This window comes from Lampris incognitus, chromosome 20, assembly GCF_029633865.1.
Source record: "Lampris incognitus isolate fLamInc1 chromosome 20, fLamInc1.hap2, whole genome shotgun sequence".
NCBI lineage: Eukaryota > Metazoa > Chordata > Actinopteri > Lampriformes > Lampridae > Lampris > Lampris incognitus.
In genome coordinates, this window is record NC_079230.1 from 24634880 (window position 1) to 24657929 (window position 23050).

Genomic DNA, 23050 nt, shown 5'->3' on the forward strand with positions numbered 1-23050 from the left:
CAGCCATTATTCTTTATAATGGACTCCAGCTCGCCATCTACAGGTCATTGCAGTCTATCTAGCACTGTGAATTCAAATGGTCATTTGAAAAATTTACATTTGTCATTTTTATTGCTAAATTCCCTCTTTGTGTTTGCTTTGCTGCAATTCCTGCTGCTAATTGCTTGTAGGCTTTGTTGCGGAAGGTAACATGGTAGCAAACGACCATAAATTTCTACAATGGCCACCGGAATTGACTATGATAGACTGCTATAGCATCATGTTAGCTTGGTCTGCAATGTTCAGTGTTTTTTGTTTTTGTTTTTTTTGCACTGAATGAGGGTTGCGAATTTGTCCTTTGATTACATTGAGTTGTAGATGTCAAAGGTGGCGCTGTGTGTCCAGTATAAATAAAAGGATGGACGAATGAAAATGAAACCCTACATGAGTGAGTATTAAATTAGAGATGGCCTCCAAAAATTCTGAACTATTCCTTTAAGGGAATTTCATGTGAGTTAGATCATAAAATGGAGGGGGGGGGGTTTATATGACTTTTGTTTTAACCCAAAGGAAGAAGTCTAAGATAGACCACCTGTGTCTTTATTGAAAACACACATCGCCAGCTCAGAGCATCACTTCATCTGAAACTTGTTTGCCATGAAGTAAATCCCAGTTAAGGCCTAATCATCATCATCATCATCATCACTGCAACGTAACCAACAAAAGCTGCCGTGTTGGCCACTGACTTGAACTTGTGACTTTGACAGCTTTTAAAAACATACTTATCAGAAAAGTCCCGTAAACGTCTCTCCCCCCTGTAAAGGGAGGACGGGCGTGGATGAAGAAGTGTGCTAACCCAGCAAGGTCTGTCGGGATGACAAAAAACATGCCCGACAGCTGGGCCTGAACTGTCGAGCTGGACCGCATCCATCAAATTTATGGTCCTTCGTTTCTAATCATTTTACCACTGGTCAGGGCAAAAATGGGCAAGCCCCAGAGTGGAACAGAACAGAGGGTATGAATAAAAAAAGACAGAAGAAATGAAGTACAGACCACAAAAAAACACCCCATAGAGTAAGACAAACAGAGAAAGACGGACAGGACAGGGGGGGAAAAAAAGAAAGTACGGAGGACCGAGATGAACAGGGGTATGGGAGGAGGTGGTCGGACGGAGGGGAAGATTTACAGAGAGAGAATCCAAGAAATGTGTGTTCATCTTGAGCCCCTTTTTCCGGATACTTCCGTGAGGAAAAAACAAATGCTGACTTATGTTATGTCCCCAGTCTGAGCAAATCCTCTTCCCGTTTAAGACGACTGGTGATGAGTGTAATTTATTCCTCTGTCAACATCTGATACCACAGTGTATTAGTTAGGTAATTTTTTTTTTCTGCTGGCAGCACCATGGCGAACAATGTTATAAACTCTTGCTGACAAAATGACTTACGACTAGCACCACGGGCCCCAGAAGAAGCAAATTTCCCATATGCACCTCCCTCTCCCCCTATCTCTCTGGTATGCAAATTTACAAATAAACACATCGATGGTGTTGGATTTACTATTTTAACGTTATCTCGTTTCAGAAAAGACTCGATCGTCTTCTTGCGGGCAGCGGCCATAACTTTTTGTCTGCCGCCCCCTCTGCTCATCTATCACCTGCCCCCTTCATTCTGTTGTGGGAATATTCTTAACTGCTGCCAGATTGATGGCGTCCTAACAAGCGTTTGACACTGACAGCGCAGTCAGCAGGCCTGTATAAACCAACCCCATAGGAGAGGATGGGGCCGAGAGCCTTTCTGGCCTAGTCATCCTGCTCCATTAGACCACTGACCGAAATATGAGGCCTCCCCTATGGGGCCCAACCTCTCTCGGGGACCCGCCATACCAGGAGGACAGATTATTCCCTGCAAAAGTAAAAATAATAATAATACTAATAACTATGACACGCTGCTTTACCTTCAAAAGGTAGTATCAGACATAGTATAGGACAGTGGTGTACTAAGTACTCAGATCTTTTACTTTAGAAAAAGTACAATTACGCTGACACAAACGTTTTCTTGTAAAAATTAAAGTACCACATTGACATTTCTACTTAAGTACAAGTGCAGTATATGCACTTTTCTCTTAAATGTACTTGAAGTATTAAAAGTTGAAGCCTTGTCATATTCATTGTCCTGTTATAATAGTCTATAATACAGTTTAAAGTATGGCTACTGTACCTCTCTTATCAGCAGATGACTGCTCATTTATAGCATGGTTTTACAAGACAGAATTTGCAAAAATTATGTGTATATGTAGTACAGGTGGTATCATAGTTATAAAGTTACAAAGATATGTGGACCTAATGAATCACTGTTGAGCAAGCTTAAATCAGCAGTCATTTTAGATGCTTGATAAATCCTTGATAAATCCTAAATCTTTGACTTTTTTTTTCAACTGTAGGTGACCCGCATCTAATAAGGCAAGCCAAATTTCCACTCGCCAACACTAAAGGGTTTATAAATCAAAATTAGATTTTTTTTTCTCCAAGTTCATTTAAATAATGAATTACAATGAGAAGGGAAAATATTGTCAACAAACCTTAAAAACAATGATTAAAAGTATATATTTTGTTTCTTTTTAAAACTTGAGTACTGTTGGAGATGTAGTGGAATAAAAAGTAAGGATATTTGCTTTGAAATGTAGAGTCTGGGTCGAAAGTCTCCAGAGATTTAATATACAAAGTGCCGATACTTGAAAAATGTATACTTACGTATAGATACTTGAAAATTTTATACTTAAGTGCATATACTTAAAAATGTATACTTAAGTACAGATACTTGAAAAATGCATACTTAAGTAGAGATACTTGAAAAATGTGTACTTAAGTAGAGATACTTGAAAATGTATACTCAAGTAAAGATACTTAAAAGTGTACTTAAGTACAGTGACAAAGCACTTGCACTTTGCCACTTTCCACCACCGGTATTGGGCGACTCTGTTTTGGGGCGTTGCTACGGAAACGCCACAGATGGCAGTCACGGTGACGAGCGGTCTGACTGTGACCCCTGTACCTTCACTCTGCATTCCAGGGGTCCGGTTTTCCTCCTCTGGACATTCCCGACGTGTCGTGACATGCCCCGCAGGAACCGGAACGCAGCGCTAAAGAGCTGGCCCCATTAATTGATCCGTTGATTAATCACGTCTCCGGTTTCACGTGGTGTCAGTGTCTTGTCTGGATATCAAACAGCACAGAGGAAGGGAGTCAGTCGCTTGTTAAAGGACAGTTGAGTTAACTAGGGCATGCGGTGGGCTATGGTTAAAGGCTGGCACTTTACTGGAGTCATACTTTATAAAGGGTTTAATAAGTGGTTACTGAATACTTTGTTAATGTCAGTAACTCACTTATTAATGCCCGATAAACCAGTAAGAAAATTTTATACTGGATTGATAAAAAATACTTTTTGGGTTGCCAGGTTGGGAGCCCACATTTTGTCAACATGAGAAACTCTCCGTGGACAAATTTCTCAGAAACCACGTGACTGTACAGACTGTTGATTCACATTTTCAGTGAGCAGCACACAAATAACACAACTTGGAAAATGTGCGATTCATACACAATTGTTGATTTTCGCACAGTATTGACAGCAATGACGCTAGTTTAGTGTTAAAGGGACACAATCACAATTTCTAACAACATCAAGTTTAGATAGATAGATAGTTAGATAGATAGATAGATAGATAGATGTTGCAAGGGTAACACTCCATTAGCAGCCATAATACTGTGTAATTTTGTCTGCTGGTGATGTCACTGAAAACTGATCTGAAAACTTACTTCCTGGTTTGCTAATAAGGCTGTGTTGTATAAAAAATATATAGATTATAATTCAACACACAGCCGTGTTATTATTCAGATTTTCTTACACAGCTGTATGTAGCGTTGTCATTTAACATTTCCTTATACAATGCAGCCTATCAGCAAACCAGGAAGTAGTACATTTTCACCTTCAAGGACACTTTTCTCACACAGTTTCAGCGACAGTTCAGAGACACAAAAGACTGTTCAGTATTATGGCTGCCAATGGAGCGTTATCCCTACAACATATAGTTTAAGAGATAACATAAAAACTATCCATCTTCATCTAAATCATAAGGTCGAGAGAATGTCTATGGAGATATATCTGACGTCACTGGGACCCCAAACTGGCAATACAAAAAGTATTTTTATCAATGAATTATAACATCTAATTAGCAATTTAAATTGCATTGATAACTGAGTTGTTAACATTAAGAGTAATTTGTAACCACTTATAAACCCAAGTGCTGCCGGTTGAAGCTCTAATGTGAGAACTCACTGCGGTGCGGACATGACAGCAGGTAGGAGGTGGGAATAACCAGACGACGCGGGGAAAGAGGGTCCGGTTGTTTAACATTCCCACAGCGGGGTCTGCCTCGTCTCCGTCACATTACACGGCTAATTAAACACTGTCCCATCGCAGCTCCCTTGATAGATGGATGCTCTTCTGAGTAGGGGAGGGGGGGCTGGTCGGGGTCCTTAACGTGCCCCCCCCCCCCCAGGCCAAATGCAGACTCGCACTTCGAAACCAGATCATCCGTCTGGCACAACCAACGCAACCCGCCGGATACGGTTTCAACGGTTTTTCTCTGACACTTTCCATAAATTCACACGGGGCCGGCACGTCGGAAGAACACAGGGGATGAGTGGCATTCCCTGCTAATGTACCGTTTGACGAGAGGAACATGCTGAATGTAAAAGAGCCGCGCGAGGAATTTCCAAAAAAACGGTTTCTCTTTTGTAGTACCACGCGGACTACACAGATACCTTGCTTTGCCGCGTCCTCCTCGCTACAACACGACGCATCAGAGAGTCTCGCAAATACCTGTCAAGAGCAACGTCTGGCGGGCCTTCAAGAAAAACTTATACAACCGAATAGTGCTACGATGAGATCAACAACTTCTCCAGAAGGCTGATCTTTAAGAGCAGCTATGCTTGGCTGGCGAGGAGCTGGAAAAATACTTGCTGACAACCTGGGGCATGTTTACAGCATAGCCCGAGACCAGGGAGCCGCTCATGTTAGCGCTAAGAGCCCGGCTCATATCCGGCCCCTAAAACAAAAGTCCACATTTACATTCCCGCGTTGTTCTAGATAGATTTCGGGGAGAAGTCAGGCCCAGCTGACTGACCTTTATAACCGGAAGGTGTTCAGAAAGGCTACCTCCTTCGGTCAGAGTTTGAGCTGTTACCCTCGGGTCGTCGGTTGAGGATGTCCTGTATTAGGACTAAGAGATATAAGGCTCCCTTTGTCCCCACTGCCATTCAGTTGTTAAATAGTAGATAGTATCCATCTGCTGTCTGCAGATCGCCTGTTCCACGGTCTGTGTATGTGAACTCCTTTGGTTCTCCTTGCCCACTATGTCCTGTTGTTTTGTTTTTGTTTTTTGTTGTCCCATCAGTGATGTGTCAATTCTGCCCCAGTGTTTATATTGTAACGATCATGGATGACCCGTTAGCCAAGGGCTACCGAGCCTATTCATCCGTGATCGTTCCAGTATGTTTTGTTTGTGGGAGAGTTTTATATACACTGGCTGCAAACTAATTTCCCTGTAAGGGACAATAAAGATACTTTGACGTCTATTCTAGATTAGACCAAGGCACAATCATCTGCTGAAATTCGAGGAGGCCCCATTTTCAATGATGAGAGAGAAACAGTCAAGTCGTGTCATTGCTTAGTGGAAATTAATGGGAGAGGACTGCCATAAAACATGTTGCGTGCTGTAATTTTAAGAGAGTCTGAGACACAGTTGTGTACGGTATTGCAAGCTTTAGCTTGTTTTGTGTTTTTTTTCTGCATTGATTAAAGAGAATTAATGGCTGTAGATAGGCTGATATATCAATATGATATCAGCCTAGCCTATAAGGGGGGGGTAATAAAAAATGGAAGAAGTGAGGAAGGAGCAGTTAATGAGAGGATATGAGGTTAAGATGATGACAGAAATGCCGAGCTGAAAAAAGAATCCGATCAATGTCTGAGATGATGCCTAAAAAAAAAAAAAAATCCCCCTCCACCGAGCGCCAAACAAAACACACTTAAGCCAAGCTAGCTGAACTGTAGAGCACTTAGCACAGAGCAAGCAGGCTGGGTGTACGTGTTGGGTACCTGTTACACTGTTTTGTCCTGTTTCACGGTAGGCCGTCTCTAGGCCGCTGTTGGTTCTGAGTGGATATAAGGAGCAGATGAGCTGGATTTGGCCTGTCTCACACATTTTAACATTCCTCGTCATGGACAGCAGCTTCACCCGGAGCCACTAGCACAGCAGAAATCCCACCGTGAGTGCACCGTAACACATTAGATGACGGCAAACTGAGCAAAACTCGACACATCACCTTTAAAAGTACCACAAATTCTGCACGTGAAGAAAAAGAAAAACCACACCACTGGGAAAGTTGAAGAGGCATTACTCTCAGGTCTTCTGGCTCCTAGCCACTGTGATTATTTCACAACCGCGGGCCAAGACACGGAGCCACATTTTGTGCTTTAAATAAATATGATCAATTATATAAGATCACTCTATAGCCCACATGTTTGAAGCCGAACCCCGGCACCTGTCGGTGCATGTTACGAGAGTGTCACCTTTGTTAATTTCCAATTGTCCTTAGCCAGTGGGAAATACAACCCTGGGTGAGAAGAAGAGAAAGGCTATGTATACCGCTCCCGTATTCCCAAGCAGCATTCCTGACCGCCCCGCTGAAACCCAGTTTGTTATTCCACACGGAGCAGATTCCAGGAGCCTTGTTTTAGGTGTAATAATCTAATTTTAGTGTGGCAGCGAGGGAGGCGCAATTGACAGACAGCACAAACTGGATCTATAGCTGAAGGTCCCTGTCCTTCGTTTTCATATTCACACACACACACACACACATACACACACACACAAGTGTTAGCAACAACGGCCCATACTCTTTTTGCTTTTCTCGTTATGGATGTGGCCTATTGTGTCTCTGTATTTGACTCACCGATACGCTGCTATACGGCTCAGGGAGTGGCTGTGCGTCTTATCCCATTTTCTATTTTCACATTCAAATTTCATATGACCTTCGTGTGATTCCGCTGCTGATTCTGCCAAGTGTGTGTGCTATATGTTGTTTGTGTAGGCGGAGCACGTGACGCCAAACAAACTTTCCACGTGAGCGGATGAAATAAGTCTCTACTGACCTACTGTGAGTGTCCATTGGTTTGATAGACCGCCTTGATATGTAGCACCGGTGTTTATGTAGTATCGGTGCTTGGTGAAAACCACCGTTTATAAATACGGCAGTAGGCAACTGTGGTCGTACAATGTGGTGGCAGCCTACGACGTTTGTCCTGATTGGTTAGTTCAAATTAGGTTCAGGTTCAAAGGTCATTTGTCAAATGGACAATAACGGTACACAATATAACAGTTATCAGTGATAAAATACCATTCACTAACCAACAGGAGTAATGATATTATACCGGAGTCAAATGAGAAACGTGTCATGTAAGTGCCTAGTCGGGATAAAACGGATTTAATTGAGGCTTGCACCATCTGGAAATATAACACCACCGTGGTGGTTTTACGAAACGGTCCTTCGGCCTTATCTCTACTGGAAAACATCAGGCTGCTCTGTCATTTATGGGCCACGTCATTTTCATTTGAATAAAAAAACACATGTCCTTGATATTTATAAAGGCGACTTTTTTGTCATTCCCCCCCCCCCCCCGTTTATTTTTTCCCCTCTTCTTTTTTTTTTTTTTTTTTTTTGCAGATTGAGTGAAGTTTACAGCCTCTCTCACAAGGGTTGGCAGCGCGTTTCCCGCGGAGGCTTCGCCTCAAATGTTGATATTGAAAAGCAGATGGGAATGAAATCACCGTGATTTCATGTCGCAGCCGCGCCAAAGAAAACCCGGCGGGGCACCGTGATTGTAATGGCCTTATAATTAAATCCATGCTGGCAATAATCAAAACTAGAAAATTAAGAGCAGGCAAGAGAGAGAGAGATCGAAAACAATTAGGCCCGTGGGGCAACGGGCTTGGCACGCACGCACGCACGCACCCGAACGCACTCACACACTAGACAGGCGCGCGCGTGCGTGCGCAAAACAAACAGATGAAAAGATAAAAAGGGAAAACAGGAGTAATGCGCCACGAGGCTAAGTGGGGTGGTTAATGGTGTAGTGAAATTACGCCGGTACGTAGCGTTAACCAGCGGGCTTGACGTCGGACATCACGGCTGCGTTTGCGCAAACCGCAAAATAAAATAAACAGCCTATAGAAGCGATGAGACGTTTATTGTTTTGTTTTTCCCCCCCACCGCCATGTGCTCCGAGACTGGCGTTCATAAAGCATCCCCAACTCGCCTGCAGACAGACACAGATAGACGGACAGATAACAGCTCCGTGCGTTGCCTTAGTAAAAAAAAAAAAGGGAGCCACATATATTCCTCGTAGGGTCCATTAAACGCAAATTCTCATCATATTTCGTTAGCGTACTTTGGCAGCGGGTGTAAAGCCCGAAGCCAAATTGTCCGGTTCGCGTGTAATTGCGCGCGGCTCGAGAGCTAATTAGGCCTCTTGTCTGCGCCCAAATTTAGCTTCGCCTCTCCGAGACGAAGCGCGGTGTTTACCCAGTTATTCATTTTAATTAGCGTCTTTAGTATAAGCTTTCAACAACACCATCAGTTAGTCTAATTAACCCCTGACCGTTGTCCTCGATTTGGCAATTATTTTGGGGCTTTTCTTTTTTTTTTAACAGAACAACTTACGCTCGTAAATTGGACCCCCAAAAAAAAAATCAAACGTAGCCATCATTATTATTATTTCTATAACTCGCTCCTCGGAAGCGCAACAGCAGTAGAGGCCTACACACAACGCACGACTTCAGCCTTAAATCGTGTCTTGCAGTGAAACGGGTTACAACCCCAGTTTGTGCAAAAAGAGGGAAGAGAGAAAAAAAAAGAAACTTTTTTTTGGAGGGGGGCATGAAATTGAATTGAGTTAAAAATCGAGCCTATACCCCCCTCGACGTGATGAAGCCCCCCGTTATATTTCTGACGGGCTGCTGTGAGTTATATTAGTCCGGGTTCCGCCTGACAGCGCACATATTCTGAGCGGACCGACGTTCCCTCCCTGTCAAAGTGGTCGCTAATACAATAGCTGACAGGGACTATAAACTGAGGTCTCGACGGTCGCCTAGCAACGGAATCGCGGCGTTTAATTTAAACGTTGTGAGTCTAACTCGCCGACATCGACGCCTTTGTCTTTTGTCAGTTAAGGCGAAAAGGGCAACGTTTATTTTCTCTTCTTAAGCTAGGCTATTCATTCACTCGCCACGGGGTCCGACTGCAGCCTAATAAGCTAAACATGCAAACAGCCTCTGGCCGTAAGAACCATGTGAGCCGTATGAGTCGTATTATGAGCCGTAAGAGTCGTATTATGAGCCGTACGAGTCGTAATAATGAACTATATGAGCGTTATCCTGAGCCGTGAGAGAAAACACACGCTTTATTTTGCCTGACTCCAGCAAACGCGCTCCGCCGCTCCGCCGCTCTAAACAAACCGAACACGCCGCGGAGCCTGCAAAACACACACCGCAGAAAAAGCCACTTTTTGTGCAAGATAGAAAAACGCGGGTTATGTCTTACCATGTGCGTCCAAGTGAGCTCCCTTTACATCTGCTCCTGTGGGGGGTGGGTGGGAGGGGGTGGTGGGGGGTTTCCTCCTCCGTTAATGAAACGGGCGCAGCAAGTGTCTCCGCAGAGACGGAGTCCGCCTCAGCCCGCCGCGGTAGGAGGGGTGTGGCGGCCAATTTCGCACCCCCCCCCCAAAAAAAATTAATAATACGTATTCTGTGATACCCGGCGTGGCGTCGCGAGAGCGTGCATGCCATGCAGTTCACCTCGTGCAGACCCCAGGGTATGACAGGGCCAGTTCACTTCATGCAATAAAATACAGCAACACGTTGGGTGTTGAATCGATTTTTGTCAACTTTTTTTTTTTTTTTTAGATTATCAATACCGTTTTACAAACAAATTAGCGTGCCTAAAGCTCATTTTCCCAGTTGCAATTCGCCACATTTTGTCGACAAAACCATACTGATAGTCTAAAACCGGTTACAAAGAAATATAACTTAAAATGCTGAAAAAAAATGTCTCTGTGATCGTGCCATCCCATTCTCTTTGGGATGCAGAATTTGGCACACCATGGGGGTCTCATCCTCGATGCACAGCTCACATCTGCCAACTGGCCCTCGGATTGGCAGGGCAGGACCCTCCGCCTTTCACCTTCATCACAACTGGCAGGCAATTCCTGAACATACAGGGAGGGCAAAGCGGTGGTAGTCCATCTTGCATGGCCTGAGAGGATTTCACCCCCACCAGTTTGTTCCAATTATCCCATCATGAAATAGGAAAAAATACTTGAAGTTAATTGACTGGAGTGGATCGTTTTCAGATGTGTTCACGCAGAGAAGCAAAAACTGATACAGATGGAAAGCACGAGATATAAGAAAAGAGAGATGAAGGGAGGAGAAGGAGGAGGAGGAGGAGGAAAGACGCTGGATTGGAGAAGAAGAAAGTTTCCCAGAGAAAGCCATAAAACTGATTGATGACTTCCCTCGAGGAACGTTTCCCCAGGTGTGTGTGTGTGTGTGTGTGTGTGTGTGTGTGTGTGTGTGTGTGTGTGTGTCTCAGCTAGTTACAGTCTGGTGTAGAAATGCTATCCTTGGATGCGAGACAAGTGCAATAAAGCAAATTGGGGGGGGTGGAAGGGGTGGAAACGGCACGTTTGTGTACGGCAACATCACATATTTTTGGCACGGGCACAAAAAACAAGAGACTGAGGTGGTGCCAGGAAAGGTGTGAGAGAAAGCTGTCACCATAAAATTGATGATTTTAATCAACAAAATGCGCTGCGTTCGATAGAAGCACTCCGTGACAATATCTGAAAAGATTAAACTGTAATAAAACAGCTGGAGGCTCCTTCTCCAAGTGGGTGGTTCACCCTGCCAGGTTTGACACCCTGCAGCAGGTTGTGTGCAGAGAAGGAAAAAAAATTGCAACCATAAACACCGTCAAGCTTTAAACCCATAACACGCCAACATCATGCGGTCATGACAGACCTGGATTCCCCCCTGACACGCTGACAGCTCCTTTGATGGATTGGACATCTAAAGTGCAGCAATACGGCACCGTACGTGGAGAAATCCTGGATGAGCGAGAAGACAGCCTGAGGACACCAGATGCATTGGCTGGTTGTTTTCTGCAGACATGCAGTAGGTACAGGTCCACGTTAGCGCTTCTTCGCTCAGGCTGACCTGGATGGGTTTCCTCCCCAGCAGCGTCCTCATTCAACTGTTACTACTACTACTATCACTACTACTACTACTACTACTTTCAGCTGTTCCCGTTAGGGGTCACCACAGCGGATCATCTGTTTCCATCTCTTCCTGTCCTCTGCATCTTCCTCTGTCACACCAGCCACCTGCATGTCCTCCCTCACCACATCCATAAACCTCCTCTTTGGCCTTCCTCTTCTCCTCTTTCCTGGCAGCTCCATATTCAGCATCCTTCTCCCAGTATACCCAGCATCTCTCCTCCACACATGTCCAAACCATCTCAATCTTGCCTCTCTTGCTTTGTCTCCAAACCGTCCAACCTGAGCTGTCCCTCTAATATACTCATTCCTAATCCCGTCCTACTTAGCATCTTCAACTCTGCCACCTCCAGCTCCGCCTCCTGTCTTTTCGTCAGTGCCACTGTCTCCAAACCGTATAACATAGCTGGTCTCAGAACCATCTTGTAAACCTTCCCTTTAACTCTTGCTGGTACCCTTCTGTCACAAATCACTCCTGACACTCTTCTCCACCCTGCCTGCACTCACTTCTTCCCACCTCTCTCCTGCACTCCCCGTTACTTTGGACAGTTGACCCCAAGTATTTAAACTCATACGCCTTCGTCACCTCTACTCCTTGCAACCTCACCATTCCACCGTCCTCCCTCTCATTCACGCATAGGTATTCCGTCTTGCTCCTACTGACTTTCATTCCTCTTCTCTCCAGTGCATACCTCCACCTCTCCAGGCTCTCCTCCACCTGCACCCTACTCTCGCTATCACGTCATCTGCAAACATCATAGTCCATGGAGACTCCTGCCCGATCTCGTCCGTCAACCTGTCCATCACCATTGCAAACAAGAAAGGGCTCAGAGCCAATCCTTGATGTAACCCCACCTCCACCTTGAACCCATCTGTCATTCCAACCACACACCTCACCACTGTCACACTTCCCTCATACATATCCTGCACCACTCCTACATACTTCTCTGCAGCTCCCGACTTCCTCATACAATACCACACCTCCTCTCTTGGTACCCTGTCGTATGCTTTCTCTAAATCTACAAAGACACAATGTAACTCCTTCTGGCCTTCTCTATACTTCTCAATCAACATTCTCAAAGCAAACATCGCATCTATGGTGCTCTTTCGTGGCATGAAACCATACTGCTGCTTGCTAATCATCACTTCTCCTCTTAACCTAGCTTCTATTACTCTTTCCCATATCTTCATGCTGTGGCTGATCAACTTTATACCTCTGTAGTTGCTACAGTTCTGCACATCGCCCTTGTTCTTGAAAATCGGTACCAGTATGCTTCTTTTCCACTCCTCAGGCATCCTCTCACTTTCCAAGATTGTGTCAAACAATCTAGTTAAAAACCCCACGGCCGTCTCTTCTAAACATCTCCATGCCTCCACAGGTATGTCATCTGGACCAGCTGCCTTTCCACTCTGCATCCTCTTCATAGCTGCCCTCACTTCCTCCTTGCTAATCCACTGCACTTCCTGATTCACTATCCCCACATCATCCAATCCTCTCTCGCTCTCGTTTTCTTCATTCATCAGCCCCTCAAAGTACTCCGTCCACCTTCTCAACACATTCTCCTCGCTTGTCAGCACATTTCCATCTCTATCCTTGATCACCCTAACTTGCTGCACATCCTTTGCAGCTCGGTCCCTCTGTCTAGCTAATCAGTACAAGTCCTTTTCTCCTTCCTTAGTGTCTAACCTCTCATACAACTCACCATACGCCTTTTCCTTTGCCACCTCCCTCTTCACTTTACGCTGCATCTCCTTGTACTCCTGTCTACTTTCTTCATCTCTCTGACTATCCCACTTCTTATTTGCCAACCTCTTCCTCTGTGTAATTTCCTGAACTTCCTCATTCCACCACCAAGTCTCCTTGTCTTCCTTCCTCCGTCCTGATGACACACCAAGTACCTTCCTAGCTGTCCTCCTCTCTATTTCTGCAGTGGTTGTCCAGCCATCTGGTAACGCTTCACTCCCACCCAGCGCTTGTCTTAACTCCTCCCTGAACTCCACAAAACAGTCTTCCTTCTTCAACTTTCCAACTTTCACCATTTGATCCTTGGCTCAGCCTTCACTCTCTTCCTCTTCTCGGTCTCCAAAGTCATCCTACATACCAGCATCCGATGCTGCCTAGCTACGCTCTCCTGTCACCACCTTGCAGTCTCCAATCCCTTTCAGATCGCGCCTTCTACATAAGATATAGTCCACCTGTGTGCACTTCCCTCCACTCTTGTACGTCAACCTGTGTTCAACGTCCTCGTTGAACACAGGTTGAACATAGATGCCAACAAGAGAAGAGATCAAAATATAATGGGTGGCCTTATGCAAAGGAACACTAAAGTTTCGGCCACTTTGGATGAGGACCTGCCGACAAACCGCAGTTTAACTCGGATGACCTCAGGGGGGGTCAGGGGTCATGTTTTTTTTAGATACTTTATTGATCTCTGTGGGGAAATTACACTCTGCATTTAACCCATCCTAGCTGTGTAGCTAGCAGCAGTGGGCAGCCGCCGTGCAGCACCTGGGGACCAACTCCAGTTCGTCTTGCCGTGCCAGGTCACACGCAGGAGTATTAACCCTAACACGCATGTCTTTTTGATGGTGGGGGAAACCTGAGCACCCGGAGAAAACCCACCACAGACACGGGGAGGACATGCAAACTCCACACAGAGGATGACCTGGGATGACCCCCAAGGTTGGACAACCCTGGGGTTTGAACCCAGACTTGCTGTGAGGCAACAGCGCTAACCACTGCGCCACCGTGCCGCAAATAATTCATAGTCAAAACCTGTGGGGGCTTCACTAGTCTCCCCCCTCAGCTGTGAATGAGTCTTTGACTGCAAAAGTGGACACGGAGAAATCGTGTATGTAAAGGGTTGTCAGGTGTCAGACACGTGTCGTTCTGGTAGAGACGTGTCGGACATGGCTCTCGCGGCCAGGAGAAAACTCAGAAGTTGGCGTTTGCCTGAAAGCAAAGTACAGCAAGGAGATCCAAAGAAGTGAGAGATGGGCCGACTTCTTACTGTGGCCTAATGTGCATGTACACTGAAATCCAAGGTGTGTTTTCTTTCTCTGGAGCGCCTAATGTACTTTATTTCATGTGTGAGGTGCTATATAAATAGTTCGTCATCATCATAATTATTATTAACCAAGTTGCATTATAGTGATAATAGGTACATATGAAAGTCAAGTATTTACTCATTGCTAATGGAGTGGTTCGTGCCATACTTTTTCATTACACTGGATTTCAGCAGGGTGGCATGGTGGCCCAGTGGTTAGCACGGTCGCCTCACAGCATCCTGGGTTCGAGCCCCGGGGTAGTCCAACCATGGGGGTCATCCCGGGTCGTCCTCTGTGTGGAGTTTGCATGTTCTCCCCGTGTCGGCGTGGGTTTCCTCCGGGTGCTCCGGCTTCCTCCCACAGTCCAAAGACATGTAGGTCAGGTGAATCGGCCGTACTAAATTGTCCCTAGGTGTTTGTATGTGGGTCCTGTGATGGCCTGATGGCCTGTCCAGGGTGTCTCCCCGCCTGCCGCCCAGTGACTGCTGGGATAGGCTCCAGTATCCCCGTGGGCCTGAGAGCAGGATAAGCGGTTCGGATAATGAATGGATGGATGGATGGATTTCAGCATAGTATAAACAGCCTATCTGTAGTTTGATGCCACCTTATCGTTGGCAGTATCAATCTAAATAAAAATATGCAGAAACTCACGAATTTCAAATCAAGGTCAACATCACAGGCGACTATATACAAAGTGAACAGTCTTTAACAACCTGGTTGCCGTCTTTATTTAATTCTCTTGTTTTCCAGTTGAGCTACATGAGGTTTCCACGTTTTCCAGCTTGTCAGGGGAAGGAACACCAAAGGGCCCAGGGTGGTCATCATCTCGTGTAACTCTGGGACAAGAGAACAAGTGTATTTAACCAGTCTTGCATGTATGCAATAATCACATTTATGAGCCACGATGAGATGATTAATCACCAGTACACTGAAAACATCTTTAATTGGCATGTGTAAGCATGTCCATAATTATACACCCAGGATCTTATACCATTTCTGTTCAATAATCCATATACTTGGGCTCAAATGCAATACCCCATCTGGTATCCAGGCTTCTCCTTGTCAGCGTTCCCCGCTGGTCAGTGTGGTGAGCAGCTGGTTTGGCTCCGATGGTGTGACTGGTCTCCTCTTGCCTCCCACAGCTCTCACAGATACTGTCGTCATCGTCCACTGACCTCCACCTCGTTCACAGAGGAGAAAGGGTTAAGCCTTCCCTGTGTTTTCAACGCCTCGGCGTCTTTATACAGATGGGTTGCTGGCCGAGACGACGACTTGAATGTTAAAGGATGTTATCTTGCAGTGAAACTGACCTCCCGTCAATGTAAGAGCAGGCCTTCTTGACCGGGTCCTTCTTTGAAATGGGCACGGCGACCAGGTAACACGTTATATAGATCTAGATAATGAGATGCATGGGAGGATGAGGTTTCATGTCACATACTGCACACATAAGAGAAACACTAACAAAATGAAGGACGGATAGATGAAAAAAAAAACAGTTGGGGTGCTGACGTTGTTTCTGACATCCTGGTGAAAGAGGAAAGGCTGGAACTGAATCTGGAGGACTTCGTCCCGGACGCGGGGCAGGAAACGGGAGCCGAAGCCAGACAGCTGGGAGTCTATGAAACACCTGAGAGGAACAGAGAGACACTCATTCTGTCTGGATGAATGAATAGTCCGGCTCTGTCTGCTGTGTGTGTGTGTGTGTGTGTGTGTGTGTGTGTGTGTGTGTAGGCGGGTGACAAATGAAAGGAAAAGCCAACATAAGGTGTGTTAGTAAGGTGTTGGTCCTCCATGAGCCTCCAGAACAGCTTCAGTGATCCTTGTCAGAGATTCTACAAGTCTCTGAACTCTACTGGAGGGATGGAGCGCCATTCTCCCAAAAGATATTCCCTCATTTGGCGTCTTGGTGATGGTGGTGGAGAGCGCTGTCCAACACGTCAGTCCAAAATCTCCCATAGGTGTTCAGCTGGGTTGAGATCTGGTGACTGTGAAGGCCATAGCATATGATTTACACCATTTTCATCCTCATCAAACCATTCAGTAACCCCTCATGCCCTGTGGATGGGGGCACTGTCATCCTGGAAGAGACCACTGCCATCAAGATAGAGGTGTCTCATCATAGGATAAAGATGATCACTCAGAATAACTTTGTATTGATTTGCAGTGACAACTTCCCTCTTAGGGGACAAGTGGACCCAAACCATGCCAGGAAAATGCCCCCCACAGCATAAGAGAGCCCCCAGACCCGCTCACTGTAGGAGTGAAGCATTCAGGTTTTTCATATATATGTATGTAGGAGAGCTCCATTTTATTTTCCAAGACTCTTAGACACTCAGTTGGTGATGCTACATGTGGGACGGTCCTGATCTGACAAGGGATGACTGACAGGCTTCTGCTTCCATTGTTGTCCCAGTGCCCACTTTTCTATTCCTTTTTTTTTTTTTGCACCGTTTTGTTGTCACCAATTGGGAGTTAAGTGTTTACTCCTAAATCTGTTATTGCATTGCCTGCCATGCCCACTTGGTGCACAACTCAACTGCACTTCCCAAAATACCAGGATTGGCAACTTTTTGTAACATGCATACGATTCATGTCAATGTGTCGATGAATGAGACCGTAGTTTTGGACATTTTTTTTTTTAGATACTTTATTGATCCCCGTGGGGAAATTATGCTCTGCATTGGACCCATCCTAGCTGTGTAGCTAGGAGCAGTGGGCAGCCGCCGTGCAGCACCCGGGGACCAACTCCAGTTCATCTTACCATGTCTTGGTCAGGGTCACAGACAGGAGTATTAACCCCAACACACATGTCTTTTTGATGGTGGAGCACCCGGAGAAAACCCACCGCAGACACGGGGAGAACATGCAAACTCCACATAGAGGATGACCCCCAAGGTTGGACAACCCTGGGGTTCGAACCCAGAACCTTCTTTCTGTGCGGCAATAGTGCTAACAATTGCGCCACTGTGCCGCCCAGGGACATCCACTGAGATGCCTTTTAACCCTAATTTACATTCAACACAGATTACAATGCTTTACAGCCGGCCTCCCAGATCCTTCCTCTGACCTTCAGCACACCAAACCCAAACATAACCATCTCTAATCTAATAGTAGCAAGGCAGATGTCAGATCAGAGCGGCTGTCCTCAACTACGGCCTCATTCTTCAATGTATACTATGCACAGAATGTGATTTCATAGTTTGACATGCAGTCTCACGACAATACACATATTTAAGTATATACATGTATTCTTGTAGTGGCGTAGTCATGTGTGGCCCTGCAAGACTAGTTGACACGTTGTGCTGTACTCACCCATTGTGGTCTATAAAGGAGTACCTAGGGAGGGTATTCACATCTGGGGCTAGAGTAGCTACACATCTGTCTGCATACAGGGAGAGAGGAAGGTGATTTCCCACGTCCACGGAGGCCTCCATGTTGACCATGTCGCCCAGATAGTAGACAGATGACTGCCTCTCGCGGCTCCAGTCACCTGAGAATTGAGAAAAGATTTCCGGAGACTTCTCTGGGACAGCAAAAAATGCATCGCCTGAAATTCATGATTCAATGTGCACTCAGACTAGAGATCAACTGAGACCAGCCTACCTGTCTTGAGCCTGAGGTGGAAGTCCAGGTCAAGGTGAGTTGCCTGGGTGGCGGTGAGAGAACTCCAGGTAGGCCTCAGGGCGCTGCTACTCACGCTGTACCTCCTACGACAGAACTAGAATATGACCTGCGTGCCAACCCAAACCGCTGAATAAGCTCTGTGTTGCTGCCAAGCAATACAAATCATTACCCAATACACTGAAATATTGGCAGGTACAGCAAATGAACGGAACACAAAAAGGAAGGGCAAAATATGCTGTGAGGTGAGTTAACATGTTTTTAACCCTCTGCATAATTCATCATGCCAGACTCTGTTTCCATAGATTGCTCATCTCTGGTAGTGGTGTCACGTACACATTGCTGGCAGAGATGACAGATACTGGGTTGGTTTTTCTCCCCAATTGTATCCGGCCATTTACCCCACGCTTCTGAATCATCCTAGTCGCTGCTCCACCCCCCTCTGCCCATCCGGGGAGGGCTGCAGACTACCACATGCCTCCTCCCATACATGTGGAGTCACCAGCCGCTTCTTTTCACCTGACAGTGAGGAGTTTCACCAGGGGGACGTAGCGCGTGGGAGGATCACCCTATTCCCCCCAGTTCCACCTCCCCCCAAACAAGCGCCCTGCCCGACCAGAGGAGGCGCTAGTGCAGCAGCCAGGACACAATACCCACATCTCCAGCTTCCCACCCGCAGACACGGCCAATTGTGTCTGTAGGGACGCCAGACCAAGCCGGAGGTAACACGGGGAGTCGAACCGGCGATCCCCGTGTTGGTAGGCAACGGAATAGACCGCTACGCTACCCGGATGCCCTACAGCAGCCATTTTGACATGATATAGTAGGTAAACACAGGCGTTGATATTAACATTAACTATAGCTCTGTACCTCAACAGAACAGAAACTTTGTTAATGTCATTAAATAATGTTTACCTACTATTTCATGTCAAAATGGCTTAAGTGGAAAAGCTCTGTTGTCTGTCGTACCTTCCATATTCACAGCGTACTGGGATGGAAGCGCCCTCCATGTAAACAGCATCCCGGGACAGGGGTACAGGATTGTACAGGAGCACGTTGGTGTACACAACAGCGTCCTCTGTCAACTGGGGGGGAGGCACAAATTACACACACACACATATATATATATATATATATATATATATATATATATATATATATATATATATATATATATATATATACACGTGTGTATGTAGCAAATATAAACAGGAAATTCAGTTTTCACCAATTAAAATATCCAATTGTTGATTCTCAGGACTTCAAAGTGTTAAGATTAGAAATCCATCTGCTTACCTCAGAAATAAATGCTGCTTGTTTATCGTGAATTTAATTGTGGATATCAGAAATTCAGGTTTTGATAAACATCTGGGATCCCTTTTGAAAAATCACACTTCTGATGTCAGTAATAGGAATTTTGCGTATCTTAAATTGAAAACACAGGTGTAATTTAATTTATGCCATCTAGCATGGATATTGATATTTTAGCTAGTGAAAGGCGTAATTGAGATAAATATATAAAAAAGGCTAAAAGTTTGCCATAGAAAGGCAGTGTCAAAACTCGACCACTAGGTGGCAGTGTTGGGAAATGCACTAAACCCAATTCGTCCTCTGTCACTGCAGAGTTCAGTTGATTTTAGATACGCATGCATGAGTGGTTGTCACCTAGTTGTTTCTGAAAACCGCTTGTTTCATATGTAACATTGACTGGTGAGCAGTTGTCAGGATATTGTATATACATTACAAAGAAATCCAGTTTTGTTTTAAACGCAGTCAATATCACCTTCATAAATTCCCTTTACACGCAGGCATCCCCGGAATAAGCAGCCCACCAAGTCAAATTAAAGGTATGAGAAAACAAACCGGACAAACGAAAGCTTGGGCTCTTGGCGGTCAAGAGGCATACTGACCATTACTTTGGTTCCACATCCGTTCAGCGGGGCTCTGATGGCGTGCAGGCCACCTTCGGATACCGCGACCCTGCAGGAGTCCTGCTGATCGTCGGCAGGCCCCAGACTCAGGTGCTTGGGCTCCACAGGCAACCCGAGGCCAAAGAGATCCGCTCGCACCGTAACCTCAATGCTGTCTTCGTGGCACTTCACCACAACGGTCCTGATGGTCTGCTGGCTAAACTCCAGATCGTCAAAGCCGATGCTAGGGTCCATTGTTGGATGGGGGTTTGGTTTGTACGTCGGTTCCAGCGAGTTGGCTTCGAGGGCCGCCAGTTCAGAAAAAGACAAAAAAAGGGGCTTGGATTGGTAGCTGTAGCACTGGATTATCACCAGCCGACACAGTGCATGTATAGGCAACGCACAATATAAAGAGTTGTGAGCCATTTTGATGTTGGGTTTGTGTTTTTCGTCGGGTACCTTCCACCTCTGCCAAAGGTCCCTTGACCATTTAGGTTGGTCAGATTTCCAAGATGGGCTAGGGGGGGGGGGGTGTTTCGGGTTGAAGGACACACCTGAGACAAATCATCTTAGATTAATGACGCAACACCACGACAGTAAGACCTCCTTTAAACCTGGCATTACAATGCGATCTGTGTCCGGCTTCATTATCCGGAGATGGAAAAACCCATCTTGCAGTAAGGCGAAACGCATCGTAAGCTTTTTTCCGCCTGTCACGTCCGTCCCGCCCCCGCCCCTTACACCGCTCCGGCGGCGGGCGAGGGACTACGACCTCGGCTCCAAGTTGGCCGGTACGCGACGTGGAAATGGCAGGTGGATGTGACCGTGGGACAGAATAATGTCGTTTTTTTTACCGAAGCTGAAATAGCAACACGATGGTTCATTTTCCCGGTTTTAATTCGTTATAATGTGAAATAACGCCGTGTTTCATGATCATGAATGGATGACTCGTCAGTTCTGTCAACAACAACTATTAGTAGTAGTAGTATTGCAGTGTTATTATGATGATTTAGTATTGGTGTTATATTGATAGAAAACAGATGTGGAGAGTTGCGATTGATTGAAATTACATGAATAAAGTGTTGTCACGGGGAAAGAAGAAAAGAAAAAAAAGTTGGCCGGCACACACTGGTACATTTTACTCTTTGGTGTACCGTGACTTTTTCTAGCGCGCTGGCGCTTCTCACAAGCTGCCGGTTCGCCTTTCTACCCTCTCCATATCAGGTTCTCTGCGCGAGTCATGGCGGCCCTAGATAAACTGCATTACCCAGGGGGCACTGGGGCACCACATGACCCTCACCCGTTCCCGTTCTCGCCGGTCTGCTATTCTCTCGTCTGCGGCTAGCTGCGTTCCATTCAAAGTCCGAGGTCGGAATTTCCACTTTCCCGCCTCCAAGCGTTCCAGGTTGTCCAGGTTACCAAACGTAACCGGTTATTTTCTTGCCCCGTGCGGGATTCGATACGGGGTGTACTGCGCCACAAGGCGACGTCACTAACCGCTCGGCTAAAGGGTCAGACTCGTTAGCTAGGGGCTAACGTGTCTTATTAGTAGTTTACACAAACAAAAAAATAATATGGCTGACGGTGATAAACTGGTGTTTTTATTGACTAGTGTATAAACAATTTAATTTAATTGTCAGCAGTGGAGCCTCCATGCACGTGCAAACGAAACAGAGGAACAACTCCTGTGCAGCGGTAACTTTGAGATTGTTTACCATGACCAGCTGCTTAACATTGTCGACATATTTTGACATCAGTTTACACGCAGAACAATTCCCCCCTCCCTTTTTTTTCTCTCCTCCCAGTCGTATCCAGCCAATTACCCCACTGTTCTGAGCTGTCCCGATCTCTGCTCCACCCCCTCTGCCGGTCCGGGGAGGGCTGCAGACTACCACGTGCCTCCTCCGAATCTTTAGTAACATGGTTGGAGCAAATACACGGTTTGGACATTTACGTTCTGGACCTGGTTTTTACAACTCTGCCTCCGATACATGTGGAGTCGCCAGCCGCTTCTTTTCACCTGACAGTGAGGATTTTCGCCAGGGCAGGGGGACGTAGCGCGTGGGAGGATCACGCTATTCCCCCTCAGTTCCCCCTCCCCCGCCCGGAACAGGCGCCCCGAACAGGCGCCCCGACCGACCAGAGGCGGCGCTAGTGCAGCGACCAGGACACATCCGGCTTCCCACCCGCAGACACGGCCAATTGCGTCTGTAGGGACGCCCGACCAAGCCGGGACGCAGAACAATTTCAACTATATTGTAGCGAATTCGGGGGGACAACGCAACCAGGGGAACTGCCGCGGCCGGGAGGCGAACCCGTATCACCCGCACCGCAGGAGACATCGCTAACCGCTCGACTAAAGGGTCAGACCCGCCAGCCAGCGGCCAGCGTGTCTTCTTATCCATGCACGTTACAATATGATAGTATGTATTATTGTAATTAAATACGGGCAAACATTTTACGTTGCCTTAGAGGATGGTTTACCATCGGCACTGTGCGCCTCCATGGATGCTGCCATTGTTGTGTGACGTCAGACAACCGCTTCTCCAGGAAGTCGGGCGAGATGGATTTGGCCCGAACTTACAAGTAGGAACTTTTAACTTCGAGCGGCGTTCCGGTGCGCTGTCTCTAGGAGGAGGTTAGAAAATCTCGATTCCCGAGTTGTCTGGAACGCAACGTACGCACAGTTGAAACGGGTGTCCCCTTGATTAAATAAATGTGTTGTGAACATCAGCAGTGTCTCCCAGTATCTTTTATTCACTGCAGAAATTCAGAATAAAACGAAGGTTGCCGATACACACGGCAACATGTGAATGGGGGGGGGGGGGGGGCTCCATAGCTGAATGGTTACAGCGCATATCACATGACCACACTGTCACAACCTCACCGGTCCCATTCCAGCCGGCGACCTATGTTGAATGTCCTACCCCGCTCTCCCTCCCTCCCTCGTGTTCTGGCTTCTTCTCCATTGCCACTGTCTAATAAAAAGGTGAAAATAATCTAAAACAAAAAACCCAAACAAACAAAAACAAAACACGTGTGAAACACATGTGAGTAAGGGGGGTACTGGCACTGGTTCCCCCCCCCCCCGCTTCAAGCACTGGA

At 46.3% G+C, this 23050-nt stretch overlaps 1 protein-coding gene across 1 annotated transcript; it reads right to left on the reverse strand.

The window, feature by feature from the left end:
• Window positions 1-15126: 15126 nt before the first annotated feature.
• LOC130130876 (zona pellucida sperm-binding protein 3-like) lies at window positions 15127-20311 on the reverse strand. Its single transcript, XM_056300733.1, has 8 exons — window positions 19946-20311; window positions 19005-19120; window positions 18018-18121; window positions 17727-17904; window positions 15924-16041; window positions 15725-15807; window positions 15450-15595; window positions 15127-15250 (listed from the first exon to the last, which is right to left on the reverse strand). The coding sequence occupies exons 1-8, from the start codon at window positions 20198-20200 to the stop codon at window positions 15141-15143; spliced, it is 1110 nt and encodes a 369-aa protein (XP_056156708.1). The 5' UTR covers window positions 20201-20311; the 3' UTR covers window positions 15127-15140.
• Window positions 20312-23050: the final 2739 nt, after the last annotated feature.

Excerpts from the sequence above, each read along its gene's own strand:
- LOC130130876 (XM_056300733.1), bottom strand. The coding sequence starts at position 20,200 with ATGGACCCTAGCATCGGCTTTGACGATCTGGAGTTTAGCCAGCAGACC. Across the intron at positions 15,808-15,923 it reads ACCAGGATGTCAGAAACAAC|ATCTATATAACGTGTTACCT; the intron begins GTCAGCACCCCA and ends CTCATTATCTAG. Across the intron at positions 15,596-15,724 it reads TGCTCTTACATTGACGGGAG|GTGGAGGTCAGTGGACGATG; the intron begins GTCAGTTTCACT and ends TCTGTGAACGAG.